Raw genomic sequence first — 25,378 nt, forward strand, 5'->3', positions numbered from 1 at the left:
AAACCGTCGCACCATAATGACGTAAGCGTGCTCCGACACGAATGCTGAAACCCGAAACCGTCGCACCATAATGACGTAAGCGTGCTCCGACACGAATGCTGAAACCCGAAACCGTCGCACCATAATGACGTAAGCGTGCTCCGGCACGAATGCTGAAACCCTCCTATGTGAGTGCAGGCCAGCGGGGGAGTGGGAACAATCGTACTCGGGTCCGGTTCATGGCAACCGTGCCTAGTGTGAGTACACCCTAAGTTCCTTTTAATACAACTATTTTGGCATAACTGATTAATTTTATACTCTGTGATTTCTAAAAACTGATTGAAAATTTGAGAGCAGATTTCAACGGATCCGAATTGCATACAAAAAAGCATTTTTTTGTATAATTGATTGTTGTCAAAGGTAGCTGATCAGATGAACGCACAATCACAAATTATGTGTTACCTCCAAAATAAAGACTGGATGCAAAAAAAAAAACAGCCTGGTTGCTTACCTGATATTTTCCACAGCTCATGGTAAGAGAGACGAATTGGTGAAGCAGGCTTTTTTCATCGTCAGATGACACATTTTTGACATGTTTTTCCAGTACCACATCAAGTGCACATGGATACCTATGAGTAAAAACACTCCAAAATATGATAAACACTCCTTATGATTTAATTAGAATAATCACAAAATGTGTAGAAGTGACTAAAAACATACCTGGATTCAAACAGTCGTACAGTAGATTGAATTCTCAGATTAAGAGCTGAAATCCTATCCGAGGGAAGCTCACTACCGCAGGAAACGTACTCCTCAAGAAGCAGCCTGTACAAAGAAACAAGTTAAGAAGAATTAAGATTTAATAAATCAGACCATAATAAATGGATAATGTCCAGAGTAAAGAAAGTAAAGAGATGTCCAGAGTAAATGTATTAATTAGGTCATATTTAATTTTTAAACTAGCCAAATCAAACTAGCCAAATGAAATTTAGTTGCAATATTGTCCTGTTTAACACCGTGAAGCTGCTTTGAAACAATCGTCATTGTAAAAGCGCTATATAAATAAAGTTGATTGATTGATTGATTGAAAGTTTCACTTACTTAGCTGCAGTGTTCTCCAAGTTATTGGACAGCTGAATATTCTGAAACAGTGATTCCAATAGTCCAGGATTTTGTGACATCTGCAGCTCATCTATAGGAAAAAAATTAATAAAGTAAATAATATATGTGATAACAGCGATTTTACTATGATTACCAGGTATAAGGTATGAACCAGGTATTATTAGGTATTAGTTCCTTGAAACTACCAATCAAAAGTTTGGACATGCAATTTTTATTATGACTACTTGACATTAATGAAACCTACAATAAAGGTTAGGACACACTACATAACTTGTGGCCTTTTTTGACTGGATAAGACTGGATAAGTCTGGACGCATTGACACTAGTTGCCAAAAGTCAGAACCAATCTGTAGATTTTCAGCATTTTTTATGGGGCTAAAGCTTAGAACATACTCTGCAAGAACAAAGAAATGTGTTTGTTTTCTCAAGGTGGCAAGAACAAGAACAAAGAACGTTCTGGCCAATACATTCCATACTTCACGAGAAAAGCAGGTGCCGATCATCTGCGTTTCTCTACATTAGCCACGCCCACATTAAATGTCTGACCAATTACACAATAGTTCTCAGACACCCGCAAGAAAAAAAGTTCTGCTCAGGCGACGTGTCAGAACAAGCTGCGAGAACTCTGGAACCAGTGCTGGGAAAACAAAATGAAGTCATTTTGTTTCTGCAGCCCAGGGAGCAAGAACTCTTTTCTCTGTTCTTGCAGAGTATGTTGCAGCCTTTAAGGTACTGTTGCTGGTTCACCAGTTCCTTCCTTTGACCACTTTTGATAGATTGGACCACTGCAAACCACTTGCTGCCTAATATATCCCACCAACTAACAGGTGCCACGAAGAAGAGATAATCAGTGCTATTCGCTTCACCTGTCAATATTTTATGCCTGATCAATGACTATATTTATTTATTCATTTGGATTTTATTTGATTTATTTAAATTTTGACCAAGTTCACACAAAGCACAGACAGAAACCAACCATCCTCCGTCATCACAGAGTGTATGAGATGGGGCAGCAGGTAACGCAGTAAGGGACTGACGTCATGGACTGTAGCTATATTCTGAAGAGTGGACATCAGGGTAGGGGTAGAACACAGGTGCCCAAATGCCCTAATGGGAAAAAACACAAAATAATAAAGTATTTTTTTTAGATGCAGATAATTGAGATTAGACCTTTGGGGGCATGTCTTTTGCAACTACCATTCAAAGACTAAGTATAGTATAAATTACTAGGGGTGTAACGATATATCGTTAAACAATATATCAATATAAAAATATGTATCGTTTATGGAAACCATATGATTTGTGATATACAGTTGTTTTATCCAAAGCTCACCTTGCTGTAGTAGGCCTATTTATAAAGTATAATTCACCCAAATACAAATTAACAAATGTAGGCTACCACAAATGTAAACTCTGTCATCAAGTACTCACCATCATGTCGTTTTTTTAAATTTAAATTCCAAACACAAATTAAGATATTCTTTACGAAACCTGAGGGATTTACATCCCTCCATTTTTAAAGTCCATTCCTCTCAAACTTAAAAGATGCAAAGAATGTCATAAAGGCATGGAAAAATAACTAATCGAGTGTCTAATCCAAAATCTTCTTTGGTCTTCAAGTCTTCTGAAGAGACACAATGGCTTTATGTGATGAATTTATTTAACATGATGCACATACTGTAGTAAAAACGGAAGTTCAAATGATTGCGTGACGTGCGAAAACAACATGAGAGGGAGTAAATGCAAAATTAAAATTCTTGTATGAACTAAACGTTTACAGTTTGAGAGCGGTCATTCTGACGAGATTTCTTGCGATTAGAGCTGTGAAGGATGGCATTGATCATCTGAAGTGCACGTGCTGCCGGAACGGCGCTCTTCAGTGAGAGAAAATTTAAAGCGGCGCTCCGCACAAACAATTTAAAGCGACACTCCTTAGTGAAAGCGCAAACATCATTTAAATCACCAGATAACATTTAGTTTTAGTAGTATGATTATTCAAAGCATTTCAGATGATTCATTCTTAAATACTGCATTGATAGTGGGATAGGCAGGGTATAGCAGGCATGGGGAGAGATGCTGCCTGCATTGAGAGCGTGAATAATGCGTGAGGGAAAAAAATTAAAAGTTTAGAGTTTCAGTGACATTATTATATTAATAATCTTATTACATAGAATCATACAACAACTATACATAATGTTGAATATAATGTATAATAATGCAATGTGGGAATATTCGTGGGTCCTAATAATAAAACACAAATAATAATAGATAATAATAAAGTACAACATAAAAAAAACCCTCTTTATTTTGGCTTAAAATATCGAGATACATATCGAATCGTGACATGAGTGTATCGTTACACCCCTACAAATTACTAAAACTTACTTTGGACCAACAACACCTTCTTTCTGGTTCTGCAAGAGGATGATAATGCAGCTCAAACCCTCTCTGGTCAGCTGTGGCATTCGACCTAGAGACTTGGACAACTGCACGGTCAAAGTGTCCACCAGATGAGCCTCCATTACTACTTTCACTGCCATCTGACACACGATCATGTAAGTGGCAGCAGTGTAGTCTAAAAAGTTAGATTTCAGCCCCTGGTCATGTAGGGAAAAAGCAGAAAATTATTTAGGTTTAGTTGCATTGTCCTTTCTTTGTCTTGGATCAACAGCATTCCTATCGAACATTTATTTTTGACCATTTCATTTGGTGTTTTTTACCTTTAAAATGTGGCTGAGCAATATATTACCCAATTACAATCAAGCAATTCAATACAATTGTTATCATGTGGGTAATACATTGCCACCCACCGCTTGATTTTAACACTGGGATCAGGTTAACACTTTACAATAAGGTTTCATTTGTTAACATTAGTTAATGTTTTATTAACTAACCATGAGCAATACATTTGTTACAGTATTTGTTAATCTTCATTAATGTTCGTTAATAAAAATCCAGCTGTTATTGTTTGTTCATGTTATTTCACAGTGCATTAACTAATGTTAAAGGGGGGGTGAAACACTCAGTTTCAGCCAATCTCATGTCAATCTTGAGTACCTATAGAGTAGTATTGCATCCTTCATATCTCCGAAAAGTCTTTAGTTTTATTATATTTATTGTTGAAGTCGCTTAACGTCACTCATAGGAATAAAGTGGAGCGCGGCGCGACCATCGGGCGCGTCAGAAGCGTTCGCGGATGACTGGATCTGCACCTTGAAAGAGTGTTTATGGGCGTGCATTTCCTCTCTCGCTCTAGTCACGCACCCTACCGGGAGAAGAGCCCGTACGGCCCGTACAAGGACCTTCCGTTCTATTAACGTCAAGCCGAGCCATACTCGAAAAAAACTCTCCGAAACTTGTGAGAAAAAATGAAAGGAGTATTTTTTAACACAGAAATACTCCATCAAACGTCCAACATTAGTTTTTGAAACTTTTTCTATGTTTAGGATGGGAATCCAAGTCTTTAACAGTGTAAAAAGCTCAGTATGCATGAAACAGCATTTCACCCACCCTTTAACAAACAACTTTTGATTCATGATTTATTATTTATAATGCATTAGAAAATAAATACTGTAGAAGTGCGGTTATTTATAAGTTTATGTTAACTAATGAAACCTTATTGTAAAGTGTTACTGGGTTATTGACTATGTTAACAATGCACATCAACACTACAATATTAATATTAATGGAATCTGGCAATATACCAATTAGTATTGTGTGATGAGAACTGCAATCTGACTGCCCAATTCTGTTTAAGACAATATTTTTTATGCAGGCTACTTAAAACGAGAAATTTTCAAAAACTATTTGTTAGACAAATTATATTAGATTGTAGATCAAATAAAAAAAGCTTGTAAATATTATTTTAAATTTTGCCTATTCTGTATTTATACAGATTACCGTTTTGTGCTTTTCGTCTGCAGAACAAAATGAAAAATAAATAAATTTTACTTTAAAAGAAACAGGTGCATTTACATCGAGCACTTTATTTCAATTGGTTTAAAAGTCCGATCGATACAAATTTCATTCATTTTAAGAGCGGTGGGATAAACCTTTTCTAATTCGTTTCTAATATAAGCATCATGGCACAAAGCTTCATGTACTTCATGTCTCCTAATCAGGACCTGGTAGTAGTCTAAGTGTGAACTCATGAAATACATACATGTGACCCTGGACCACAAAACTAGTTATAAGGGTACATTTTTAGAATAGGACAATATTTTGCCGATACACGACTATTTGAAAATCTGGAATCAGAGGGGGCAAAAAAAATATATATATATATAATAAATTATATATAAATAAAATTGCCTTTTGTTGTCAAATTAAGTCCTTAGCAATGCATATTACCACAAATATTTTTTTTAATAATATATTTACAGTACAAAATATCTTCATTGATATGATCTTTACTTAATACCCTAATGACTTCTGGCATAAAAGAAAAATCGATAATTTTGATCCTTTCAATAAATGAAAGGCTATTCCCACAAATATACCGGTGCAACTTATGATGGGTTTTGTGGTCCTGGGTCATATACAGCATTTATCACACACACACACACACACACACACACACACACACACACACACACACACACACACACACACACACACACACACACACACACACACACACACACACACACACACACACACACACACACACACACACACACACACACACAATACCACATTTGCATTATGTTATTGAATTTTTGTCTTACCAGTTGCACAAATGGAAGCAGTTTGGCAATGACAGAGTTAGTTATCTTCTCTACTGCATCAAGTGCAGAAACGATGGTGGATGCATAAAAAGAGAAAATGACACGCAGCTGCGGACAGTGCCCATCCCGGAGTAATCCAGAGTATGCCTACAATATGATATAAAGCATTAACCAGTGCAGCATTACTGGATTGGCAGACTTTAACCCGCATAGCACCCAGCCCAGCTTTTTTACCTTTACTGAATTTGTGACCATAGAACAAATGAAATCCATGAAGCCTAAATCCTTATAGCAGTGTGTGAGAAGAGTTCCTCTGGCCAGGGGAACACCAGGTTTCTATAGATAATGCACAGGGCCGTTAGAAGAGAGACAGTAACACATGTAAACATCTTTCTTTATACAGACTTAATAACTGTCAATTATATGAAAGAATTATATAGTTTACCTGAATTCCATGGAGCCAGTGCCATTTGTGGGTTGGATCCTCTATCTTTAAAAGCTGGATCACTCGTACAAACACTTTAGTCTCATGATATGGTAAAACACAAGCAATCAGGCTGTCCTGGTTGTAGAGATGAATGTGGAACCTGAAATCAAGTTAAATGATTTACATTCAGCAGTCTCTGCATGTTCAGCAAGGATAGGACAAAGTTTAATATGCAATACATTACAAACACTTTAAATCAAGAAAATCCCTAAAACAGCGCATGTTTGCTGTCTGTAAAACAATAGACTGCAAACTGTTCAATCAAAAAGTGAGACTCAAACAACAGAAGTGTGACAATTGCAAATCTACTGAAGGTTACCTGTGTATTAGCCATTCCATGCATTTCAAAGCAGGCTTGAGCAGAAAGTAAGGTGATAGTCGAGTAAGAAAGAGTGAGATGCTCTTGTCCAGTTTCTTGTTGACTTCTTTGGACTGAATGCTGCGCTCTAAAGTCAGAGAGGCTTGACTAAACAGAGTCTCCTGAAATTCACTGAATGCTGGATCAATACCAATCAGCTCCTCAAGTCCTGTGCAGCCTATTCAGAATGATCAATAACAGCAGAAATTAGACATTGCTTGATGCAATAATTATATACAGGTGAGTGATTAGGTTGCACTTTATGTTACACTTAGAGTATGTGTACTTACAGTTGTTAATTTCGTCAGCTAGTTTTTTTATATTTAGTCACAGTCTTAGTCCTGTGTTAAATTTGCTTTTAGTTATCATATTTAGTCAACTGTGTCCTGTTTTTGTTTAGTCAAGACAAGTTTTAGTTGACTAAATATATAAGCATTTTAGTCTAGTTTGTGTCAATGAAAATGTAGTCACATTTTCGTCATGCTGCAACAGCTGCATACATATATATATATATATATATATATATATATATATATATATATATATATATATATATAAATAAATACACAGAAATGCATGTATATAATTAAGAAATTTTTCTCACAGTCGAATCTGCGCGGGTGTTATGAAACGAGGATCATACCATTTTGGCAATATGGGGGTGCTCAATATTTTAAAGACGTGTCGCTGCGCTGAGCTGAGCATCGGTGTGCGACCCCTTTAAGGGCGCTGAGCTTCGCACCACACCTTTAAGATTAGAACACGTTCACTGAGTGTACACACAACGGCGGCAGCATTCAGCGCCTGTCCGCGGCCACTCAGGAAGTTGTTTAAAATCCTGACGCACCACAGACCGCTTTTGTGCAGCTCATCTGTCAGTCAATTCAAAATTGAGCTCGCGTGTATCTTTGAGATTCTTCGGAATGAAAAGTGCATTATAAATAAAATCTATTATTATTATTATTATAATGTGCGCGTCAGGTGGTGGTGTGAGTGAGATCCTGAGGCGCGCTGGGCTGAGCTTCGCGTACGTCTTCACCCGCTTTAGGCACAATTGGCTTCAGAACGTGCTTGTAAACGCCCTCAAAGTGTTCTTTTCCTCTCTAGGCAGGTATTTTTTTAGGTTTATTTATCAAAATGTTCTTTTATATATTTGTGTGATGTTCTGTATTTCGATCGCGGCTTTAACATGAGAAAATGGTTTATTAATGTTTATCCACCACATTACCTTTTAGGCTATTTAAACCTAAATAAGAAAGCCATAGTCAGTTCGTCTGTAAGTTGGCAGGCAGTTTTGGTCGCTTTATTAAAAGTTGTTGCAGTGTGTAAAGGAAAATAAAAATAGTTTTACCCTTCTGCTGACTGTGTCGTGCCCCTCCCAACCCATTCACACACACACAGATCATTCGACTATCAGTCGACCATAGAGAGATTCGACAATTCTGATTCGATTGTCTAAATCCTTAGTCGAGGACAGCCCTAATACCTACCTACCTACCTACCCACCCACCCACCCATATATATATATATATATATATATATATATATATATATATATATATATATATATATATATATATATATATATATATATATATATATATATATATATATATATACACACACATACAAACAAAACATACACACAAATATTTCTTAAATAAATACACATGCATGTGTGTGTATTTATACATACATACATAATTATACACAGTACACACATATATTATGCAAACACAAACTTTGGATGCGATTAATCAATTAATCGATTGCACAAATCAAGAGTATGTCTACCCATACGCATGGGTAGACATTTAACCAAAAATAAGAAACTTCTCTAAAAATGTTACATAGTGAAATTCCATCTGCTCAAGAGAGCTTGTGTGCACATGGTTGCCAGATTGCATAGTTTAAGTAAAACACTGGAATTTAACAGAAAAGATCTGATTGGGGGTTGTAAATGTTTGAAACTGCAGGCTTTTCCCCCCAAAAGAGTGATTCTGGTTAAGTTATAGTCACATAGCATCGTTTATCGTTTGTGTCATCTCGTCTTAGTCAAGGAAAAAAAGGTTTGTCAATTAATTCATGAAATTAACACTTACTTACAATAAGTGTACTTACACAAGGTAACTACATGCATTACGGTTAGGTTTAGAGGTAGTTTCATGGTTAGTACCTAGTTATTACACATTTATTTTAATTACTATATTAAGCGCATAGTATGTACAAGCAGAATAGGACTGTAAAATAAAGTGCTACTGTGATTACAATAAATCTGTGTAAAAGCTAATCAATTAACAATTTCATTGTGAAATGATGACTGCACAATATCCCTAAACCATGAGCAGCTCAATATGGTATTTTTTTTATTTTCACAGTATGTGCATACTAGATAACAAAGTGCAACAGTTTGGATACAGTCAAGTCAAGAAAAAGTTCTGGTAGGACAAGCAACTCACCCAGTGCATAGAAGGTGCAGCGGTCCATGGTCGCAGCATCTTTAGGGTCAAAGAGCACAGAGACCACCTCTCTCCGGGTGAGCAGATTCGAGTCATTCTGCGGCAAAGCCAGCCGCTTCAACTGATGTGCCAATGATGACATCTAGAGACATATGATAATAAAAGAACTTAATATTTTTACCCACAAATGTCAAACTACAATAGTTACCCCCACTTTGCAAGATGTTAAGATCTATATTAAATCCTTATCTACCTCCTGCAACAAAAAGGCTAGGAAAACTTTGAATGTTTTTGGTGTTTTTGTATAATTTTATATAATATTAGTATTTTATGTTTTGTTGAGAGGATTGTTATGTTTGTGTGATGTTTAATTGATATTTCCTCTTTTAATTATTGTTATTTTGTGTGTGTATATATATATGTATATAGTTCTTTCAAAAATATATGTGCTCATTATTTTATATTTACTATGTCACCATGTTGCCCCTCCATCTTGAAAGTACATTAGCCAAAGAGGAACATATCTGTAAATTCAAGCTTCGCCTTTCGCGTTTTAACACTCAATGGCACCGTGTTGAATGTGAAGAGGGGGATTGCCATGTTAATCTTGGACTAAATCGGCCACCGTAGGAGTTCAAAGGAAATCAGAATTAAGAGGAACAGAAACGATTATTCACTGGATGGTCATATACCTTTTCACCGCTAGATGGGGGAAAGTATCACATAGTGTAGCTTTAATGTCATTCAATTTATTAACGCGCGTTAACACAGTGCGCATTTTCTGTTTGATCCATGGCTGGAGAAATCGAGATAAGCCAGACGTAAAGGATGCAGCAGCAAACATTAATAGGGAAAGAAAATGGTTAACATTAATATTCTAAAGCAAAAGTGCAGTTATTGCCTATAAGCTACCATATTTTCTGTTTATCCATATTAGACACCAGGGGCCCGTTCTTCGTACGTTGCTAACTCAGTTAGCTGGATTTGATTGTTGACGATTTGGCTTGATCTCGGATGTTTGGTTCTTCGAAGCTCATCCTGGACTTGCTGTCATAGCAACAGGTCTGTTAGCTTAAACCTGCTCGGGAGCAGGCTTATTTCATGTAAACAGGATTAGATTGCATCTTGAGGTCTGTCCCAGCCACTGCTACTTTATTACAAGAGTTCATTACTGAACCAGGGGCAAGCAAACAGAGGCAATAATAATTTAAAATAATAATAAATATAAAAGTTGATTTTAAAATAATATTTGAATGTTGTGTAAAATCTGTGTATAATACTAGCCTATACAGTAACTTGAGTGATTTGCTTGTGAATTGTGATGGAATGATTACTTTATAGATGTGGCGCGCATCTCTTATAGGGGCCACACTCGTGGACAATATTCCCACTCGTGGAATATTGACCTCCTCCAGGTATGGTGTGGTTCTGGTGCGCTCCCAGGTCCACATGACAGCTTTTACATTACCAGTTTTTCATTCAAACTGTGCCCTGTTCTGAACTACACTGCCAGTAATACTACCTTTATTTATATTCTTAAAATTAGAGAAATCACTGCTTATTCTGTATTTTTAATCTTAGGCTTAAGAGACATGAACAAGTTCTTTGATAAACATTTATGACCTTTGATACATATCTAGTCTTCATGCTGTATTACTGATTATTATTGAATAATATGGTTTCACTAATAATAAACACACATATGCATAAAGCATGCATATTTGTCCATATACCCATGTTGATCACAGTATTAAAAACTTAATTTAAGATACATTTACAACATATAAAAATCTTTGATTAAATTGCGATTAATCGCAAGTTAACTCATGACAATCTTGCAATATATATATATATCTCCTCTATTTCTTTTAATTCAATTGTGATGTAATGTTATGTTTGCCCATCCCTGAACCCCTGCCTCTTTCCTCTGGTTTATGGTTTTTCACTTTTGTGTTCTGCAAGTTAATGTTTTATATATATATATATATATATATATATATATATATATATATATATATATAAACTTCTGTTTTACACAAAGCATTCTGCAGTAGCTGAATCTCAATGCTGTATATTCCATAGGCCATATTTCTCCTCAAAAATAAAACATTATATTTTACATTAAAAGTTTTGTATAGTGGTATATTTTATGATAATCAAACTGAAACGTATCCAATGTTTCATTTTAGTTACCTTTTCATTTCGATTATCACTGTATTTACATTACTGTCTGTAATACAATTGAATAATCAGATCTGAAAATATTTCCCCATATCTTGACTTGGACAACAGACATTGACAGACTTCGTGAGATTATTACATGATGTGGCGAACCACAAAACATAACTTAATGTTTTAATACCTTAATACTACAACAACAAAACACAGACGAAGATGTTTAACGTTAAAAATTATGTTATGACAACTCTTTTGGGCTAACGTTACTAATACACCTTCTTTGCACACACTCAGGGTATAAGGTAGGCTAAATGACACATCGAAAAGTTATTCGCATAAAAGACCAAATGTTTTGATCCAGTCTATGTGTTAAATATATTCTCATACCTTTGGTTGCAGTTATCACGGCAGTTTCCACGTGTGAGATCCAGCTAGTGTAATTTTCTTCTCCGTTTTGTTTTTCGGTGGCAGATGAATCAGTAGATGTTGTTATACTGCCACCTTGTGCACAGGATGGTTTCTTTAGTGTTTTTCGGCAGTTGGCATTCATAATGTCGCATTACTGCCACCTGCTGTTTCTTTTTAATTTTAAAAAGAAATATTTATTGATTTAATTGGTCCTTACTGTCCAGTCCTCCTTAGCAAATTATTAAACAAATACTTCCGTCCTTCGTCATTATTTTCACTTTCTACTATACTACAACATGTTTCCAGCAGCTGATTCTTTTCTTGTACACTTCTTGCATGGTAAATTTAAAGGGATAGTTCACCCAACAATGAAATTCTGTCATTATTTACTCATCCTCAAGTTGTTCCAAACCTGTATAAATTATGTTCTACTGAAGACAAAGGAAGATATTTGTTTGTAAGGAAGCAGACCTCCTCCTGGCAGTCAAGATGTCTTCCTATAGCATGAAGAGTTTTGTTTAGCTTGCAATGTCCAAATCCTTAGTCTATTTATGACTTGTTCCTTATTTGACTTCCCTTCTTATACTTTCCATATGCCTACTATATTTTACAGATGTGTCGTTTGTGCTGTCAGGCAAAATATGTGTGGACAGAAAACCAAGAAGTTTTCTGTATTGTACTGTATTTTTCACACGAACACCTTCACCATCCATTTTTTTATATAAAGATCCAGAGAAAAATACATATAAAATAGTCAAATTTAAACATATTTTACTATTATGACAATCTGATCAAAATAACCTCCCAGCAATTTAAACTGTCATCTTTAAAATAACAACATAATACATCAATATCATAAAATGTGGTAAATATGTTGCTTATCAGTCAATACCTAATATAAAAATATGTTTATAGCTGTAGTGGAGATACACAGTAACTAGAGCAACTAGTCACTGCCATTGTTTTGTCTCAAGATGCTCATTAGTAATGTGTTTCTCAAAGTCATGTTTATAAAAAAGACTTAAATGTTCTAACTAAGGCCTAATCCTGGCTTAATCTAAACCCTGTCTGTGAAACCAGGCCATTGTGTTTTAATCTATCAACATATACAACAACAATAACAAGTTTTTTTTTACCTACAAAAAAGAGAAACCTTTGTTATTTTAGTTTATATATATATATATATATATATATATATATATATATATATATATATATATATATATATATATATATATATATATATATATATATATATATATTTATATACAGTTCAAGCCAAAAATTTGGACACATTACTATTTGTAATGTTTTTGAAAGAAGTTCCTTCTGCTCATCAAGCCTGCATTTATTTGATCAAAAATACAGATTTTTTTTTTTTTTAGTATTGTGAAATATTATTACAATTTAAAATATTTGGTCAATTTATTATATTTTAAATGATCATTTATTTATGAGATGCAAAGCTGAATTTTCAGGATCGTTACTCCAGTCTTCAGTGTCACATGATCCTTCAGAAATCATTTTAATATTCTGATTTATTATGAGTGTTGGAAACAGTTCTGCTGCCTAATATATTTGATGAATAAAGGGTTCAAAAGAACTGCATTTATTCAAAATAAAAATATATTCAAATAATATAAATCTCCTTTACTATCAATTTTTATCAGTTTAACACATCCTTGCTGAATAAATTTATTGATTTATTTCAAAAAAAGAAAGAAAAAAATGACTGACCCCAAATTACTGACCAGTAGTGTATATTGTTGTTACAAAAGATTTTTATTTGTAAAAAATTTGCTTCTTTTTTATTTTTTTTATTCATCAAAGTATTATAAAAAAGTGTCACAGGTTATGAAAAAATATTAAGCACCAGAACTGTTTCCAACTTTGAAAATGAATCCTCATATTAGAATGATTTCTGAAGGATCATGTGACACTGAAGACTGGAGGAATGATCCTGAAAATTCAGCTTTGCATCACAGAAATAAATGATAATTTAAAAGATAATACTTTGAAAACCAATTATTTTAAATTGTAATAATATATCACAAAAATTAAAAAAAAATCTGTATTTTTGATCAAATAAATGCAGGCTTGATGAGCAGAAGAAACTTCTTTCAAAAACTATAGGCTACAGTAATGTGTTCAAACTTTTGGCCTGTACTGTGTGTGTGTATATATGTGTGTACAGTACATATACATATACACACTCGCCTAAAGGATTATTAGGAACACCATACTAATACTGTGTTTGACCCCCTTTCGCCTTCAGAACTGCCTTAATTCCCATATTGATAGGATAGCATCTTGCAGTTGATGGAGATTTGTGGGATGCACATCCAGGGCACGAAGCTCCCGTTCCACCACATCCCAAAGATGCTCTATTGGGTTGAGATCTGGTGACTGTGGGGACCATTTTAGTACAGTGAACTCATTGTCATGTTCAAGAAACCAATTTGAAATTAATCAAGCTTTATGACATGGTGCATTATCCTGCTGGAAGTAGCCATCAGATGACGAGTACATGGTGGTCATAAAGGGGTGGACATGGTTAGAAACAATGCTCAGGTAGGCCGTGGCATTTAAACGATGCCCAATTGGCACTAAGGGGCCTAAAGTGTGCCAAGAAAACATCCCCCACATCATTACACCACCACCAGCAGCCTGCACAGTGGTAACAAGGCATGATTGATCCATGTTCTCATTGTGTTTACGCCAAATTCTGACTGTACCATCTGAATGACTCAACAGAAATCGAGACTCATCAGACAAGACAACATTTTTCCAGTTTTGGTGAGCTTGTGTAAATTGTAGCCTCTTTTTCCTATTTGTAGTGGAGATGAGTGGTACCCGGTGGGGTCCTCTGCTGTTGTAGCCCATCCGCCTCAAGGTTGTGCGTGTTGTGGCTTCACAGATGCTTTGCTGCATACCTCGGTTATAACGAGTGGTTATTTCAGTCAAAGTTGCTCCTCTATCAGCTTGAATCTGTCGGCCCATTCTCCTCTGACCTCTAGCATCAACAAGGCATTTACACCCACAGGCCTGCCGCATACTGGATGTTTTTCCCTTTTCACACCATTCTTTGTAAACCCTAGAAATGGTTGTGTGTGAAAATCCCAGTAACTGAGCAGATTGTGAAATACTCAGACTGGCCCATCTGGCACCGACAGCCATGCCACGCTCAAAATTGCTTAAATCAACTTTCTTTCCCATTCTGACATTCATTTTGGAGTTCAGGAGATTGTCTTGACCAGGACCACACCCCTAAATGCAGTGAAGCAACTGCCATGTGATTGGTTGATTAGATAATTGCATTAATGAGAAATTGAACAGTTGTTCCTAATGATCCTTTATGTGAGTGTATGTATATATTTACTTATTTATAAAAATGTGTAGGCCTATTTTGTATATTACGCACTAAACACTAAAATTGACAACCAAAAACTGATTGTTGGGTCTCAGTGATATAATTTATGGAGCCCTATTAGGGGTATGGGGAGGTATATGTGTAACCCTTTAAAAATCTGAGCTGAGAGAGTGTGAAATGAGACGCGCTCTATGACCCTGTATCTCTGCTGCGCTGCTGCAGCACCAGTGGGAAAGGCAGAAATCTGCAGCTGACTAAATCAAGAGATCAAAACGATCCGGATTATAAATGCACAATCTGTCGTGAAAATCCAGGGCGCATCGCTGTTCTAGTTTCTCCTTTAGTCTTTCAAGGATGCATGTGTGATTTACACATTAATCAGCGTTTTTTTCTCTCGCAGGCGGGAAGATGGTGCGGTTGTGCCATGCCGCTGACGGACACTCTACACTCATTCATGGGCATTGATTCACTGTTCTTGTCATCATATTCCAGGGCAAATTATTCTTCATCAGCGACAGTTTTGTCCTGACAAAAACGTCAGGGCCAACGACTCAGAGATGCTGTTATCGCATCGCCTCGGAGAAGCCTAAAAGACCATGATGAAGACCGAATCCTCATCCTCCTCCAAGCCAGCGAGCACCACCGCTCTCCGCAGCGCCTCTCCTCACCGCAACGCGTACGAGGCGGCGGGTATTCAAGCGCTGAAGCCGGCGAACGATATCTTAAATAATGGCGACGCTCAGGATGGCAAGCCGAAGCTCACCAGCCGTGGTCGCACATACGGGTCGAACGTGCACCGCATCAAGAACATGTTCATGCAGATGGGCGCATCCTCACCCACTGAGGCTGAAGAACCTCAAAAGGCGAACGGCAACGGCGACGGCGACGGCAAAGCGGTGCGTCTCACGCTACCGCGAGCTGGCAGTTTGAACGAGAACGTGGATCATAGCGCGCTGCTCAAACTGGGATCCAGCGTCTCTGAGCGCGTCAACCGCTTCGATAGCAAAACGGACGCGTCGCCCAGATACTCCAAGCTGCAGGAGACGAGGAAGATCTTTGAGCAGCAGCAGCACCAGGAGAAGCAGGCGGCTTCTAATCGCGTATTACTGAAGAAAGAACGCGCCGCGGGCTTTCAAGATGCGTCGCGTTTGGACGTGGTCGCGCGCTTTAACGGCAGCACGGAGTCGTTGGATAGCCTGGACGCGATCGGCGGGGCCGTCGAGGCCGTGTCGCCCACCGTCAGCCAGCTCAGCGCCGTGTTCGAGCGGGCCGCTGAGCTGCGGAACAACCTGCACCGGCTGTCCAACACGCCCCCGCTGCCTCTGCCTCTGCGCGGGGTCACCGGCCGGGTCGGTGCGCTCAACTCCAAAATCATCACCAAACGGGTACGCGCCTTACCTTCGGGGGCAAACAAGGAGGATGGGATTAACCAGCATCAGGAGGAACAAGATGGGAGGTTTAGCAGCCTTAACGGAGCATCTGATCTTCAGGACAGTCTCTCATCTTTGGATAAGGAGTCATTGGAAGAAAAAAAGACAGGGGAAAAGGATGAATCTAGTGCCAATGATTCTAAGACTCTAGATAAGTGTAAGCAAGGACAGGCCAATTCCACAGAGGCAAAAGGTACTCTTATTTCTGCTGATGTCCATAGTTTGGGAAATGGGGGAGTTACTTCCAACGGAGAGGCTCTTGAGAGAGACATGGAGTCTGGCATCACCAGCACTGGAAGGAAAGGTGAAGATGGACATGCTCGTCCATCAGTAGGGGTCAGTAAGAAGGAGGATGATGATGGTACTCTGAAGGAGGATTACTCTACTGCTGATTTGGTGGATATCAGTGCCTACAGCGCAGTAGGAGAAGATTCTGGTGGTAGCCAGCTTGAGGATGAGGAGGATGAAGATGACGTATATGAGCCAGAGTCAAGCTGCTCTGAGATTCCTGGATTACCTACGGAGGAGGATCCACCCCCAAGCCGTAAAATTAAATTCAGCATTTCGCCCATTAAGGTGAGTTTATACAAAGGAATATTTCACCACAAATTAAAATTCTGTCATCATTTACTCACATGTATAAAACTCAAAACCAGTACGAAGTTCTTTCTTCCACAGAATGCAAAATAAGATATTTTGCAGAACATCTAAGCTGCCCATTCAGTTGAATTGTTATTGACTTAAGTGTTATTTAGTAATTGTTATATATATATATATATATATATATATATATATATATATATATATATATATATATATATATATATATATATATATATATATATATATATATATTACTTAAAATTCTATACAATACAAAGGTGTAAACGGAAATCATGTTGCTTTTTCTATCTTGAAGTCCCCATGAAATCAAAATGGAAGTTTTTTGGCTTTTAGTATGAATATGTTAGCCTTGCTTTTTTCTATAAGCTAGTGTGCTCCAAAACAACGACAACATTTGCATTTAGTAGATTTAAGCATTCAAAATGTACAATCTCTCACTTACGCCATTATGGATCAATGACTTTGACATCATCCTGCACTTCAGTTTCTCATCAGATTTTCTGTCCAATCAAATGCTCTCTATAATACGCGTCCTGCCCCCTACATTATAAATAGACGCTGAAGCTGCGTCACTAAAAACGGTCACTTGTTCACACATTTACAATTTTCTACAGGGTGATTGGCACACAGTGCACTATAAAGGGGATCTGGAACGATTCAGACACTTCATATGTTTTCCATTGGGGCGAATGAAGTCTGGTTTCACGTTAGTGTCAAGGGGACTGCCACAGTGCACAGGGTATGCTTCAGTAAGGATACATGATAGCGCAGAGTAGATCAGAAAACATATCAGACCCGTTTGAATTCTGTACAGAATTCTGTATTTTAAAGCAATATGGAGGAGATTAGGAGGAAAAACGCTTAGAGATTAAGAGGAAACTGCGGCTGCGTAATATAAGATCATATGCTATTGGCTATTTAAAAAAGGGGAGGAGCTATTCAATATGTCCCTTACTGTCTTCCTGTTTCAGAGGAAATTACATCAACAGATTGAATAATGCTGCGCATTTCAAGACACTTCAGTGGGCCTTTAGTAACCACTGTTAATATTGAAGAGCACATAGTACTTGAAACACAAAATGAATGAATGAATGTATTAATTTCTTTAATATATCAATACTTCCATTTTCTGTTGATAATTTTTTTGTTGTTGCCATAATTACTGCAGAAATATCTATAATAGCCTATTGGGGGCCAACATGTGGTGCTAGACATTAACAGGATGCCTCTGGATCAAAAATGTTGAGACGTACCACAAGTAGCTAAAAAAAAAGACAAAAAGTCCTTTATGATACATAACAGTACTATAATAGTAGTTCATTTGAATTGTGCACTCTATATCCCAGAATAGATCAAAATTTAAATGATTTTCAGAAACAAGTTGTATTCAGGTGCATTTTGAGGCAACTGAAAACAACTGCGCCATTGACCAACTGAAACCTGGTCTAAATTATTATTATTTTTTTTGTTATTTAAAGGGCACGTTAGTAATATGTGCCTATAGGAAGGTGTATAACGCGTGTACAATCTGCTTATTACACACAGAGGGACACGCAGCAGCACACAAACATGGTGCAAGCGCAACTGGCTTTTAAAGGGAATGGCAGATGACTCTGAGTTAATTGCAAGTTACGTCCAAAACACATCCATGACTTATATTAGACTAGATACAACCCTTCTGGACCATGCGTCTAACGTTTAACAACATTTTTTTCCGTCGTTAAACTAGCAAAAGTGCACTTGCGCCATGTGCTAAGATTGTTATAATAGCCCCATAAAGGTATACTTTGAAAAAGCATTTGATTAGTCTTTATTTAAATGAACTGTGTTTTTGTGTTAGTTTTTTGTTATGTGTTTTTTTTTTTTTGGCTTCTGTTTATTTCATGTTCATTAATGTGAATGTGTTGGGTCTGGTTCACTTAAAATGGTCGCCTGGGGACTGGTGTATGTGAATGAATGAACTCCACACATTATATAATTCAGTCTGTTATGTGTTGGTTCTTGTAGAAGTCTCGTCACTACTGTTACTGTTGGTACGCGTTTAGAGGCTGCAGACTGGAACAGACTGAATGAGTTGAATAGAATATAGCATAATACAGACTGTCAGTCGGTTTGTCTTGGCATTTATTATTTCCTAAGGGCTTCCTCTCTTGGATTAGGTGTGACATTTATCTAGGACAAATGCTGACCTGACATCAATGGCTGAGGTAACAAACATACCTCAGACATGTGTCTGATCAGCCCAGCAGGCCTGCTTGTGATCAGGATTTAGCTGGTTCTGTCTATATCTTTATAAACATGAAACCGAACCAACATTTACCAACAGATCCTTTCAGGACCCTGGGTCCAATAAAATTCTCTCTAGAATTGAGAATGTCCTTCCTCCTCATAAACTATATATATATATAGTACAACCTGTCACAGACTAGCAATTTCAAGGAGCAAATCATGGCAATTCTTTTGCAGCTTTCTGAAGAAAACTGTTAGCTATTAATGTAAAATATGCTCAGTCTCACCAATAACACTATATTTACATTTATGCATTTAGCAGACACTTTTATCCAAAGCGATTTATAACTCAGGATATAACATTTAATCTTAACATATAATCTCACCATAACATATAATCTTGTGAAAAATAACTATACTTTAGCATACTTATTATGAAAAAAACATATATTTAAGTGTTAAAAGAATAAAATAATATACTTTAGAGCTAACTGACTGTAATATTTTCATACACTTAGCTGCATGTTAAAATTAAAATGCATTATTTAAATTGTAATATAAACTATTTCAATAATTTGAAATAGCCTTTGAAATATGGTTACCAAATGTAGTAACAAGAATTTCTGCTAAAATATACTTTAATGTAATTTCTGTTGAAACTATTTATAAAAAAATGCTTGTAATAACATTTTTTTTTTAAATTACAAAGTTGCAATGCAGTGCATTTAAAATATATCTATCAACTTTAAATGTGATATTGAATGACACACTGCAGTTAAAATGATAAATTATCATGAAAATAAGTGTACTTCTTTAAAGCATGACATTTGTTAATTTGATATTGTTACAAAATGCACTTTTTAAAAAGGTGTGCCATGAAACTGGACTTTCTTTAGGTACACTTACGTGGCCTTTATTTAATATTATATTATCTGCAAGTTTTTTTTATTTTTATTTTTTAAATATATAGATTTGATGTAAACTCACTTAAAGGGTTACTTCAGCGATTAGCATATGGCTTTGTATCAGTAGAAACCCTGGGGTATATTCAAATTATTGTGCTTTCCCCCCTCATATCTCCCTGAGACGAGAGATTTATGCATTTTATTTCTGGAAAAATTCCTCCTATGATGCAAATTGACGATTTTTGCATCATAGGAGGAATGTTTACCCAGAGGCTAAAGACTACAGCCAGCAGAGGGAGCCATTTCCGCATGTATTGAATCCGCGCATGGGGGATGGGAGATTACACTCAGCTTGCAGAGAGAGTTTAGGTTGCAGCTACAGGATCATTTAAACAGAGCTATGGTGAGCAATGTAAGTCTTTTAACTTCTCAAATTCATTTCTATGAAAGTTAAGCTTGCAAAGGCATGAACTGAAACGCGCCAGACTGAACTTGCGTTGTGAATGTATGCCGCGAGTGTAGTCGCGATTACCTCAGCTCTCATCACTCCTGCAGTTAGTGCTCAGTGCTGTGATACTCGCGCGGAGACTCAATCTTTATATTGAACAGACACGTTCAGTTTTTAATGTAGTGTCTTCTCTAACTCAGTCACATTAATAAAGTTGGTGGCGTTGGGAATGGCCTCACAGGGCAGCGAAGCATTCTGGGAATTGTAGTCTTTATTCCCCATGGGACAAAAATACATTTTCGGTCTTTTCTCAGTCTAGAAGGCACCAAATTCAAAAATAATTTCACATTTCTACTGCATTGATGACCCAGTTTAAATACAGATTCATCTTCCCAGCGCTGAAGTACTCCTTTAAAGGGATACTTCTCCACTTTTTCATATTAAACTATTACAGGGTAGAAATTAACCTATTACTTATTCATTATGATGCTTTGAATGTAAATACCACGCAAACGTCATAATTTGGCCTCAGACAACAATATATATATATAATACAATATAACAATATATATATATATATATATATATATATATATATATATATATATATATATATATATATATATATATATATATATAAAAATCTAGTTCATGAGTCCTTTAAGAACACATTCAGAACAATTTTGCACACTTATTTTTCACAATGGTTCAAGATTTACATAATATTACCTTATTTACATCTTGGTATTACATCCGCGCTTAATAGAAATGTAAAAAATGTTTACAATTCGTGCAAATTAGACATTATTTAGACAACTAAGATTATAAAAAAAGGTTTTCATTGATGTATAATTACAAATATATCAAGCATAAAGTAATTATGAGCTTCCTGTTTCTGTGCGGACGCCTAAAAGCGTGAACATTATGCAACCCTATTATGCATCTGAGAGAAAGGTGTGAGTCTTTCAGATAGAGGGAATGTGAAAACATGATTAACCCCCTCCTGTCAGTGATGAGAGTAAAAATAGCTATCCTATGAATAGAAGAAAGTGAGGGTAGATTTCTAGTGAATCTGATAAATAGAAGAAACCCACAGAAACAGCTTCTTTGAAACAAATGTCCCTGTGAGAACCAAACTCAGTCTCCTTTGGTTTTTTTATGAGTAAAGTTTTTTTTTTTTTTTTTAAATAAGCCAGAACATTTTTTAAGTCAGTGTGAAAAATAATAATAATACAGAATTAAGGATGAGAGAAAGATTTTCCAGGAGAGAAAGTCATTTTGTTCCATTGTCTGACTGTAGCTCACTGTGGCTATCGCTCATTCCCCTTCAGCCATATGCTCTTGGTTGGTTTCAATAAAATCTGTTTTTGGACTGCCGAGGAGGTTATGTTTTGAGACTTACAGGATATTTTGATAGTACAATGACGTCAAAAGATCAAGGACAAATTTATTTCTCAGTTCATGACTTTATGTTGTTTCTACATTATTTGTTGAGATTCAGTGTAAAAATATTACAATAAAAAAATAACATTGAATGTTCAATCACGATTAATTACAGAAAAAGTTATATTATTTAGATTTTAGGCTAATATTAAGCAAAAGCTATGTGGTTTCAGCAAATATAACCATTTCAAGTGTAATTTTAATTTATTTATACATATTGGGGTGTAATCTTTACAGTTACACATAGTACACTCATCCACGTGTATGTAACATTTTAGAAAGCTTAAATTTGTATGCAAAACAATATTGCACCCTGTTCAGGCACCATTATATACAGGGGGGCACATCACTTTTTATTAGTTTTTTTAGATGCTGCTTTGTGCAGACATTTTGGAAGGCACACTTATATCCTAAAAGCTGCTTAAATGTAAAAAAAAAAAAAAAACACACATTTGTTTGCTGCAGAAATTAAGTTAAATATTTATTTTACTTTATTAACATTAATGACACAGACAACTAGCTTGACAAGCCAGACCTACATCAAAATGTTGGGTCTGGGAACACACCATTGGCAGGGCTCAATCCGAGGGGTGCGATAAACGGTTGTCTTTCAAATTCCCTCTGCACGCGATAGGATAGCGCTACGACCAACCAGAGCAAAGAAGAAGGTGAAGCGGAGCTATAACACATCTGCCGTTGCCTCTAGGGTGCGTCTAGATTTCTAGGATAACAGACAACAGCAGGAAACTGCTGCAAATAGCTGCTGTCACTTTAAAGACCGAATGCACGGACCGAATATACTGATGTGCATTTCTTAACTGTTCACTTATGACATGACCTTATAAGAATACTTGCAGAGGTATTTTTATATAATTTTGTGTGTCCGTTCAAGAGCTAGTAAACGCAAAAGAAGAATCAATTTGGCGCTGTCTGAAATGCGCCTCTCTACCTTTCAGTTTTGTCTGCGTGCGTGCGCTCGGGTGTGTGTAGCTGCGCGTACTGATAACAGCAAGTCCCGTTTTTGGTTTGAATGTGTAAATTGGCAAGAAAAAACGACTTGGCAGATAATTCGCAAATCACATGTGTGCTGAACGTTGGGGCCTGGTCCACACGGATAACGGATCAACTCCGATCCGTTGCATTACTGAATCATGACACTTATAATCATGATTGCTGTCTTCCCAGAGATCCCAGAAAAATCCTACTGCAGTAAGCGAACGTCCCCAAAAATGTTGGTACTCAAAAGTGCTTCTCTCCCTGTTTTCTGCTGCGCATCATTTATTTTCACCACACATGGGCACCTGCGCACCAGTTATGTGCAACCCTGGTTATATAGTACATTGAAATTGCATTACGTTGCAACATGTCCTCCAACCAATACGCCTATATAGTTTGTTTGTCACTTCCTTGAAATATTCCCTTTTATCTGCTTAATATTTCAGGTTTTGCATGGCTCAGTTGGTAAAGCATTGCTATATACAACACCATGTGATCATCCGATCGTGAGTTAGATCCCAGGAAACACTTGCTCATAAAGTGTGTATGCACTATAATTCACTGGGTAGGTTTAGGCATGGGGTGGGTGTAGATGTAAATCACAAAATATATTTTTGCTAAATGGAAATATGACAAATGGTGTTAAAAAGTCCACACATTGCATTTTGATTGTTAACGACAGTCATGTCAGACGTAACACGACACTGTCATTATTTTTACACCAGCTAGAGGGCGCATGACTTTAAAACCTAAATATAGGTCGTAATCATAGACAGTAAAACAAATGGACACAGCGATCCCATAGACTTCAACGGCAAAAATTGAAGTCAATTAGAAGCACTCACTTCCTGATGGTTGAGTGAACTGCGCAGGCTCAGACTGAGCCTTGACAACGTAGATGTGATGTGAGCAACCTGTCTGACAGTTGTAAGTCTTCTAGTAGTTGTGGAAAGTGAAATCTGAATCATGTTGTTTAAATGTATGGTCCCGTTGCTTTTCACTCACTATCTGCTTCTCCCCATTCTTCTCCCTTGACTTTATCGGACTTTATGTCTCCACGTCCCCCCGACTGTCTCATAGACAGTAAAAGATTGCCTGCAAACGTCTCCTCCTGTTTATACGGTAATTTCTCTACTGTGCGACAGAGTCACGTTGGTTATGACGCAACCGTTAGCCTATTTTTACAAAAACAGCTTCTACGGGTTGATAGTGTAAGATACAAGGTAATGGAGCCTTTTATACATTGTCGTGTTTCTATAGAAATAAACAATGGACAAATGGAGTCTTTAAACGCTTCAGATGTAAAGTTATTCACTGTTAAAATGACGCAAAAATGAATGGGAGTCAATGGGATGCTAACAGCAGGTGATGGCTTGGTTAGCAATGGCCGCCCCTATGGGTGGAACGCTTTCCGAGTGCTAGATTACCCCCTTGGTCGTAATAAGGTGCTTGAAAATCGACCTATAGAGTCACATTTTTTGGAGGACAGGTTGTTACTTTAGCTTGAATAGTTGACCTATGTAGAAGCCCCCTCTGTTGGTGAAAATAATCACTACATAATTTCTCTAATAACAAGCAGGCTGAGCTGCAGAACTGCAATGGAAGCACCAGAACAGCAGCCACAGAGCGGAAGTAGAGTTGTGCTACCTATATACATCATTTTCTTGCATTAAGTGATGAGTTATCAATCAAATCAAAATCCATGTGAAAATAACTCATTTATATTTAACAACAATACATAAGATCACTTCAAATTATGCATAAGATCATGATGTACAATGAGCATTATTTTAAAATCATGTTATGGGTAGTACAAACTATATTTTTTACCTTATGAGAACAAATCATCTTAACTTTACATTTTGAAAATATATTAATAAATGTGTTTATTATATTAGCAAAGTATATTAGCAAAGTATATTAACAAATAGTACTTAAAGGGGGGGGGGGGGGGGGGGGTAAAACACTCAGTTTCAGTCAATCGCATGTTAATCTTGAGGACCTATAGAGTAGTATTGCATCCTTCATATCTCCGAAAAGTCTTTAGTTTTATTCTATTTATAAAAGAAATATAGGCTGTACCAAGTCTTTTCGGAGTGCGCACAAAGCGGTGACGTCCTCAAGCGTGGAGAAACCCATGGCTATCGATCTCAGCTAATAGATATGATCCAGAATCAGATTCGGAGGCAGAAATAAATTGAACAGGAGAAACAGC

General features: G+C 36.7%; 2 protein-coding genes across 2 annotated transcripts in view; one reads left to right on the forward strand and one right to left on the reverse strand.

Moving 5' to 3' along the window:
• The window catches only part of heatr1 (HEAT repeat containing 1), a 51,851-nt gene extending 40,049 nt beyond the window's left edge, over window positions 1-11,802 (reverse strand). Inside the window, exons 1-11 of the mRNA XM_067430305.1 lie at window positions 11,698-11,802; window positions 9,133-9,274; window positions 6,635-6,851; window positions 6,274-6,415; window positions 6,063-6,164; window positions 5,829-5,975; window positions 3,487-3,698; window positions 2,078-2,208; window positions 1,081-1,171; window positions 700-804; window positions 491-608 (exon numbers count right to left, since the gene is read on the reverse strand). Coding sequence (XP_067286406.1) covers window positions 491-608; window positions 700-804; window positions 1,081-1,171; window positions 2,078-2,208; window positions 3,487-3,698; window positions 5,829-5,975; window positions 6,063-6,164; window positions 6,274-6,415; window positions 6,635-6,851; window positions 9,133-9,274 — 1,407 coding nt within the window. The 5' untranslated portion in view covers window positions 11,698-11,802. The remainder of the gene's footprint in view (window positions 1-490; window positions 609-699; window positions 805-1,080; window positions 1,172-2,077; window positions 2,209-3,486; window positions 3,699-5,828; window positions 5,976-6,062; window positions 6,165-6,273; window positions 6,416-6,634; window positions 6,852-9,132; window positions 9,275-11,697) is intronic.
• A 3,466-nt stretch (window positions 11,803-15,268) lies between these two features.
• Window positions 15,269-25,378, forward strand: part of ppp1r9bb (protein phosphatase 1, regulatory subunit 9Bb) — a 40,465-nt gene continuing 30,355 nt past the window's right edge. The window contains exon 1 of the mRNA XM_067430308.1: window positions 15,269-17,094. Coding sequence (XP_067286409.1) covers window positions 15,685-17,094 — 1,410 coding nt within the window. The 5' untranslated portion in view covers window positions 15,269-15,684. The remainder of the gene's footprint in view (window positions 17,095-25,378) is intronic.

The sequence above is a fragment of the Pseudorasbora parva genome, chromosome 21 (assembly GCF_024679245.1).
Source record: "Pseudorasbora parva isolate DD20220531a chromosome 21, ASM2467924v1, whole genome shotgun sequence".
NCBI lineage: Eukaryota > Metazoa > Chordata > Actinopteri > Cypriniformes > Gobionidae > Pseudorasbora > Pseudorasbora parva.